This window comes from Esox lucius, chromosome 8 (genome assembly GCF_011004845.1).
Source record: "Esox lucius isolate fEsoLuc1 chromosome 8, fEsoLuc1.pri, whole genome shotgun sequence".
Taxonomy (NCBI): domain Eukaryota; kingdom Metazoa; phylum Chordata; class Actinopteri; order Esociformes; family Esocidae; genus Esox; species Esox lucius.
This window is the reverse complement of record NC_047576.1, coordinates 18,086,864-18,095,187: the sequence shown is the minus strand read 5'-3', so window position 1 is coordinate 18,095,187 and position 8,324 is coordinate 18,086,864. Positions and strand designations below refer to the sequence as shown.

The 8,324-nt window shown below is 40.3% G+C and overlaps 1 protein-coding gene across 1 annotated transcript in view; it reads right to left on the bottom strand.

The window, feature by feature from the left end:
- The window catches only part of si:dkey-21p1.3 (collagen alpha-1(I) chain), a 28,779-nt gene continuing 20,455 nt past the window's right edge, over window positions 1–8,324 (bottom strand). Inside the window, exons 49-66 of the mRNA XM_020048788.2 lie at window positions 7,664–7,717; window positions 7,506–7,559; window positions 7,299–7,352; window positions 6,788–6,841; window positions 6,637–6,690; window positions 6,449–6,502; window positions 5,184–5,237; window positions 5,028–5,081; window positions 4,898–4,951; window positions 4,735–4,788; window positions 4,618–4,635; window positions 4,473–4,535; window positions 4,295–4,369; window positions 3,582–3,735; window positions 1,936–2,042; window positions 1,385–1,459; window positions 1,087–1,296; window positions 1–924 (exon numbers count right to left, since the gene is read on the bottom strand). Coding sequence (XP_019904347.2) covers window positions 775–924; window positions 1,087–1,296; window positions 1,385–1,459; window positions 1,936–2,042; window positions 3,582–3,735; window positions 4,295–4,369; window positions 4,473–4,535; window positions 4,618–4,635; window positions 4,735–4,788; window positions 4,898–4,951; window positions 5,028–5,081; window positions 5,184–5,237; window positions 6,449–6,502; window positions 6,637–6,690; window positions 6,788–6,841; window positions 7,299–7,352; window positions 7,506–7,559; window positions 7,664–7,717 — 1,392 coding nt within the window. The 3' untranslated portion in view covers window positions 1–774. The remainder of the gene's footprint in view (window positions 925–1,086; window positions 1,297–1,384; window positions 1,460–1,935; window positions 2,043–3,581; window positions 3,736–4,294; window positions 4,370–4,472; window positions 4,536–4,617; window positions 4,636–4,734; window positions 4,789–4,897; window positions 4,952–5,027; window positions 5,082–5,183; window positions 5,238–6,448; window positions 6,503–6,636; window positions 6,691–6,787; window positions 6,842–7,298; window positions 7,353–7,505; window positions 7,560–7,663; window positions 7,718–8,324) is intronic.

Here is an 8,324-nt window from a genome sequence, read left to right as displayed (position 1 = left end):
CACAATGCTTCTCAGTATTTATATGGGTCATTCAGTAAACCACCATGTGTTTTATTTAATGTTGCAGAACATAATGCACACAGGCCTGTATAAGGTCAATGAACATTGTTTTGGGTAAATGTGTCACGCAAAACAAAAGACATACCTTAATTATTTCTCTATGTATGAAAGTATATAACCTTCTGCTGCAAATGGTAGGTATGAAGAGTTAGGAACAATTCTAACAAGCATGATTTTATGGTCTTGCAAATCCTGATCTGTCATAAATAGAATTACTACAATAGTTTCCATTCATAAACCATGCATATTAGCATATAATTAATTCACAAATGTCTTTTCATTCCATATTTGACAACGAGGTGTAATACTTTTTATTTCATCGGGGTGTAAACCATAAAATGTTTTAAGATGTTTTTGAGAGAAACTTTAGAGAAAAATTATATACAACAATTTAGTCGATTCAGATTTTTATCTGAAACCCTCAAATAATAGCAGAAACATACAAAAGTTTCACAATTAAATACAAAATGAGTACATTACATTTTTAGAAATCTACATGATAAAAATAATCTGAAGCACACTATATACACAAATTAAATCGTTGAGAATTATAAATCATTAAAAAGGCATGCCATGCAGCAGATAAAAAAAACTGTTCAAATCTTTCCTTATAAATATACATTATAAAAAATTACAAATAAGTCCAAAATATAATTTCTCAACTACTTGCTATCAAAACTATACGACTTCTTCTCCATACACTGTAAATGGAGGCTACAAAAAGCACAGAGGTCCCAGGGTAGCTCTGAGGTCTATGCCCCAGTGGTCTCCCCTTCCCTGCACACTAACGTCCCTGAGGGGCAACAGCTCCATGTTCCCTCTGTGGATCTCTGTGTTCCCCCGTACTCTTACCTCCACCTCCACCTGGGTGACAGACATGAGAGAACAAGCAGAAAATACCTTGATGTCTTAACAGTATCACAACATTGGTCTGAAACTGAAGCTGTGGGCTTTTCACTGACATCTAGTGGCCAGGTGGTAAATTTCAGTGTTGCATGCAGGCCTACATTTTTCTTTGGGTCTTACTTCACAACCATACGTTGATACAGTCATATAGCTTGAACCAATCTCCGACCCGGAGTTTCCCAGAAAGTGGAGAACCCTGTTAGTTGCACTTCTCCAGTTTGCTCTGCTAGTGTGGTTTACAGGGCAGGCAATGTTCAGACGCTGAAAAACTGAGTGGCTGTGTAACCGTAGAAACCGGAGTTGGACAACATCAAGACCGGCATACTCAAACTGCAGCAAGAGGGGTATTCATAATTTTGATTAGTTACAATAATGGTTTTGTACACGGATTCAAAATATATTATGCAGTGTGTCTTACCTTATAGCCACCATCAAGCTGGCTAAACCATTGGATAGACTTTTTGGACTTTTCTGCTTCCCATTTGGCTTTTATCTATAGATGGATAAATCAAATCATACCTTTCCAATTATTATATATATTTTAATGATGTGAGGAATTGTTTAAGCCTTTCACAGTATGCAGAGTCCATAATGCACAACAGAATCCCAGTCCACATTTATGTAAAAACAGGTTTAACCACTGGAACTAATATTTAAAAGTGTTAGGAGTTCTCACCAAAAGTTCAAAAGTGGTTAAACAACTTCTGAACCATTTCTGTTAATTTTAGGCTACATATTTTATGGGCTGTTATTTTGTATTTGTTATATTATTCATTTGCATGATAATATTATTGTTGAGCTTCTATTAAAAGCTAATCTACGGCCTTAATATTTTGTAATGTAAAATCTTTGTGCTGATAAATATAATTTTTTTCAGTCTTTCTGCATATTCCTCCATACTTTCTCAAGATGCAAATAACATAATAATCGTACATAAAATAATAGTTTGAGCTACCAGACCCTATTTACCTGTGACTGGACAGGAGGAATGCAGGTACTCCCTCCTGCAGTGAAGTTACAGAACACTTGCATGGCATCAAATGGACAGCCCTGGTTAGGATCCATGTAGAAGTTTCCTGGAAAGAGCATGCATTTTTAAAGCTAACAAAAGAAACAAAGAACTTCCTTCTAAACCTTTTGAGTCGGTCTATTCTTATTGAGGACCGGTGAGGCATCTGTTTCTCAAACATCAGGGCCTCCCACTCCTCTTTCTATTCTGGTTAGAGACAGTTCTCGCTGTTCTGTGAAGGGATTAGTACACAGTGTTGTATGAGATCATGAGTTTCTTGGCAATTTCCCGAATGGGCCTTTATTTCTCAGAACAAGAATAGACTGACGAGTTTCAAAATAATGTTCTTTGTTTCTGGCCATTTTGAGCCTGTAATTGAACTCACATCTGCTGAAGTTCAGATACTCAACTATTCTAAAGAAGGCCAGTTTTATTGCTTCTTTAGTTAATCAGTACAACAGTTTTCAGCTGTGCTAACATAATTGCTAAAGGCTTTTCTACTGATCACATAGTCTTTTAAAATGATATATTTGGATTTGCAAACAACGTGCCATTGGAACACAGGACTGATGGTTGCTGATAGTGGGCCTCTGTACGCCTATGTAGATATTCCACTGAAAATCATCTGTTTCTAGCTACAACAGTCATTTACAACATTAACAATGTCTACACTGTATTTCTGATCAATTTTAAAACATTAGCTTTTCTTTCAAAAATAAGGAAATTTCTAAGTGAACCAAAAGTTTTGAATGGTAGTGTATGATATTTTTCCCAAAGATTCTATCCTTGCCTTACCATCCCCAGTTCAGGACTATGGCCTCGCCCCATGGCTACAGCTCCACAGCAGGTGTGACAAATCAGAGATCAAGACGATGCACAATGCACTAAGTCATTCTTCTTTTTATCACACTGCACAGTCACCCAGGAATTATCTGCTGACACATGCATGCTGGAAGATGCATTGAGGCCGTCAGCCACAGTTGAGCTTTCAAGCGTCCAACCTCCCAGTGAAACAAGCCAAAATTTGAAGCGAGAACTGATTGTCAGAGCACTTTACCGTGAATGAGCTCCGTGAAAGTTGTATCTCTTCTACAGAATGCTGGTGTAGGTAGATGGGTGATTTCCCTAATCTAATGACCAATAAAATGCATGGACATTATGAGCACAATAGACTTCAAGAGTAGGGGATTAGATCTAAAACCACACTCATGGGAAACAAGATATCGACGAGCCCCCATTGTTTCCTACTAAACAACCTAAAACTAAATTAATTAGCTAACTTGATTAGTGGAACAATTTCATTTGGTTTACTGGGTTCTTTTTGCTAGTAAAATCCCCAGTTCCAATAGAATATTACGTTTCCTACTTTAAAATTCATTAAACAACAGATTTTGTAATGTCAGTGTAAAACAAAAACAGCACTTCATTCAAATTGCAAATGTATGACCATTAACATGATGCCTGACTGAATCCAATTGATTGAACCATATCTAAGCTGCGGGAATTATGTCAGCACATATACGTCATCATTTTGTTGGGCAGGCTTGTCCGCATAGCCCCGCCCCTCAATGGCCAGTTTAACTGCCAGCTGTCGGGCTCTACTCACCATTCTGCAGGTGGGGGTGAATCAGCCCTAGCTCGTGGCACGTGGTTGCCGGGTTGTCTTTAGTTCCCTGAGGCCAGCTGAATGAGCTGCTTGCGTCCTGGTCAGGGAGTGAAGCAAGCGTTCTCCTACTCATGGTCCAATATTGCTGGGGAATCTTATTCAGAGCCATCAAAAAACAGACTTACATTAGGAGGTATGACCTATTTCTAAAGACTCAGACATCATGCAGCGCAAGGTAATGTAATTACTTTCAATAAAAGCTAAATGTAAAGCATGGTGTCACGGCTGGCCCCTCCACCTGTCCCGTGCAGGGGCTCCACCTTGCCGGCTTTCTGGGTGTCATCAACCAAACGCACCCTTCCAGCCACCTGTACCTGTTCCACATTGCAATCATGCACAGATAGACTCCCATCAGCTCATCACCTACCATTTATACGTCATCCTCAGTGGTTAGTCCATTGACAGATCTTATCGACCGTTGTGTAACGCTGCCACACAATTCTTCAGTCTCGAACTGACCGCTGAGGACTATGTTTAGTCTGTTCTGTCCATAGACAAGTTGTGTCTTGTCAGGTCTGTTTGTCCGTCGTGTTCTGCCCGTTATTTAGTGTCTTTAAAACCCATCCGCCTGCATCTGTATCCGCCTCCCTCACCTCTGTACGTTACAGGTGATATCTTACAGTACAATAAACAGGTATTAATCATGTACAAACCTTTTTTGATCTTCTACTTTTTCCATGGAGTCCAGGTTGCGTATTTAATGGATGGCCAGGAGGACCTGGTTTTCCCTGTGAGATACATGGAAGGTTTCATTTATACACATGGATCCATTATTCTGGATGATTCAGTTACTGTCACTAACATGAATTACAAAACAGTAATCCTCCTTACTGGGAGACCACGCCGCCCTTTCATGCCCTTAGCTCCAGGCATTCCTTGTCTCCCCTTAAAACCCTGCAAAGGGCACGATATATTTAGACAGAAACCATGGCAATATTCCCAACACTAGACACTTGAATGCTTAATGGTTACATACCCTCTTTCCAAAGAGACCCTATGAAACAAAACAAACCAAATTGACCAAACAAGACCCAATGGCGTTATTAAACTGTTCAATAAAAGACTCTGAGGTTTGAGAAATGTGGCTGCATACCGGTAGACCAGGGTAGCCCCTTTTTCCAAATGGACCTCGAGGACCAATGTCTCCCTACGGCAGGCAATGAATACACATCAGCTGATAAGAAATATTGTTCGGACCTTGTTGCACAAGATATATGTGATTCTTTAATATATAAATTTTTTCCCCACAATCAAACCTGTATGCCTTTTGGACCTAGTCGCCCTTTATGCCCTGGGGGTCCGGATTTTCCCTATGAAAATAAGACCGTGTGAAAAAGTGTAAATGTAAGGTGGTTGTATTTTTGAACCTCATTCCAATTGACCTACTTTAACTCCTTGTGGTCCAGTAGGTCCCTGTCGACCTTTGGCACCAGCCTGACCCTGAGAGGAAAACGGAAGCAGCAATGATATAAAACCATAGAAAAGAAGCACTGTTGTATTCTATAACAAAGGTGATGATGTGTTTTCTAAGTTATACAGCACCTTTGATCCTTGCTGGCCAACATTCCCCTTCTCTCCTCTAAGCCCTGGAATACCCTATGCAAAATGGTAATAATAGAGGCTGAGAAAATGGACATGGATTTACAACCAAGCGTGGAACTTAAAGGTCTCCAATATGGTCCTCAGTTTGCATTATTGTTCATTACATGTTTCGGGTCTCCTTCCATTGCGTTTTTGGTGTCATCAACTTGTGGTACAAAAGAATATTATCAGCGGTTGGATCTCTAACCACTCAGAGTATCAAGTGAACAATGATAAATGTTCAATTGGTTCCCAATTCATTCCCCCTTCCAAGTTTGTGAAGTTACTTTCACACTCACGACCTTGCTTTAGCATAGCAGCTCCCAGTAGACTCGGGAGAGATGAAGATCAAGATGCGTCTTTCAAAAGCACATTTCACCAACAGGCCATTCTGCTTATCACACTACTCTCTCAAGTAGGAAGCATTAACAGCAACTACACGCTTGGAGCAGATCGCATTCACCGGCCAACAAGCACAATGGCTTGCAGGTGACCAACCAACTTCAAGGAGTTGACAGAGCATGACTATTCAAGATAGCTCTTGGTCAACAACAACCCCACCAACATAGTAGGTGCTGAGCCAATGTTCCCCACCACTTGAAAGTGCCAAGGCATTGACAATACGCCTCTACCAGAGTTTGAACTCCTGGCTGCAATGACCTAGATGTACCGCCAAGAATTAAGGGAGTACTGCAGTGCCATTTGGGAGACCCAGTGGGCGCATGATTAAATGATCACGTTGCCCATCTGGGGATTGGCTGTGACCCAACCCATCAGTTTCTAGGAATAATCATACAAACTCATTGATTACACTGACTGAAGGTTCTGCAGTTATTTTTTTTGGACCGGGGGCCCCCAGATCCAGAATCCTTGCAGAGAAGAAACAAGCGTCGGTTGACGTGTGATTTACAGCTCTGGAAAAAATTAAGAGACCACTGCACCTTTTTCTTTCCTTTCCAAAAAAGTTGAAAAGGAAAGTTTTGAGGGAGGAACAGAAGCGTTAAATTTGCAGTGGTTTCTTGATCATTTTTGGAAAGGAAAGAACAAGGTGCAGTGGTCTCTCAATTTTTTCCGGGAGCTGTATTTTGTCCAGAGCAAAGGATTTGGGAAAGTTCTCTATAGCTCACTAGGTAGAGCTTTGGTCTAGCAGCACAAGGATAGTGGGTTCAATTTCCAAGGCCAGGACGTCTGCTTTGTGACACATACGGTAGTATATTAGTACTTACCCTTGGTCCCACTGGTCCTGCAGGTCCTTGTTTTCCTTTTGATCCAAGATAACCCTAAAGAAAACAGGAGGAAGGTTTAGAACACAAACCATGGCAAGCCAAAGAATTCCAGCTAACTAGGTTCTGTATATCTATGGGCATGCACTAAAGCTCATTTTTGTTAGGGATTAGTCAAGCACAGGACCTACCTTAGATCCTGTTCCTCCGCGGCTGCCCTGTAATCCAGGATTTCCACGTTGACCCTATATAATGAATCATTAGAGTAGTGATGCATCACAACATATTTTATGCATATCAGTCTTAACAAAAACACTGCGCCTAGGTTTTTATTTCGCTCACCATCTTTCCTGGTTGACCAGGCCTACCGGGGGCTCCTCTGTAACCAATATCACCCTGGGGAATAATAGAATCAAAAGAAGAGCTATAAGACAACATGCGCTATTATGAACCCTTCAACAGAAGGACCTTAAATCTCAGTTTCTGAATTCTGGTGACATGGTATATTTCAAGTTTTTCTTTCCTTTCCAAAAAAGGTCGAAAAGGAAGGTTTTGAGTGAGGAACAGAAGCGTTCAATTTGCAGTGATCTCTTAATTTTAACCCTTCTGTTCCTCACTCAAAACCTTCCTTCTCAACTTTTTTGGAAAGGAAAGAAAAAGGTGCAGTGGTCTTTTAATTTTTTCCGGAGCTGTACATTTCCATCTCACTTAGAACTCTGAACATATAGGTGAAAGAATAACAAGGTAAAATCATCTGAAAATAAACATGACATTGTGGTCATTCGGTTGAAGAATTAATATGTCCTGGTTCACGTATACATGAGATTATGCTTGGGTACAAGATATTGCTTACATTGTCTCCTTCATTTCCTTCAACTCCCAGTAATCCATCCAAACCAGCAAGTCCCTGAGAAAACAAGAGATATAAATGACTTGTAGCTTGCTTGCATATCAATAAGATCAACATAATCACCTTAACTCTGCATATTGTAATTTCTGTGATTAGATTATGTAGCTGAGAATAAGGGTCATAGTCAATGTGTCCTATAGGGATACTTGCTGGTTTTCCAGGTCTTCCAACTGGTCCATCCAGTCCTAATGGACCTTTGCCTCCCTATAAGCAAGACAATGGTATTGAAGAAAAATTCAAAATGAACAATTGAGTGTTTGCTATTATACATTTAGTGTATGTGTTCAAAAAGAACTGACTCCACTCACCGGTTTGCCTCTAACCCCTTTGTTGCCTTGCTTTCCTGGGCTGCTGCGCAATCCCTTCATCAAAGATAAATGAGCAAGTCAGATACAATCACTATATAAAGATACCATAATTCAAGAGGTTCTTCAGTAGAGCGGGGTTAGATTATCCAAATGGTTGGTTGAGCCAACACTTGTTTCCAGGAAACCATATTTCTTTAATCCATTTCATGTACTCTGTCAAGAAAGAAGACTTATGGAAAAAGTTACAGGTAAAATCTTTTGATTAACAAAGTCAATGGAATCTTACCCAGTAAATGCTTTTAAGATCATTATATTCCTCAGTACATAATGATCATTATAATGCCTCAGTAAGACTCCAAAAGCCAGTCCCCCCAGGATTCTGCATAGATTTCTCACAAACCTCTAGGGTAAATGCTACATTTTTCATTTTGTTACGACAATTAGGACAGAACCCAGGGGAACCAAAACTGTGACAGGGGATGTGAACGGAGCCAATGAATACAGGGGAGCTCATATCAGACATTCGTGCTCTCCCACCGAGAGTTACTAAGTACAGCCAGCAACAGAAATCACACAAACTCAGTGGGTGCTAGGAAGCCAAAGTGGGACACTAATCGAGACACACCAGACAAAATCTGTGCAGGTTGGTTGGAACAATGGC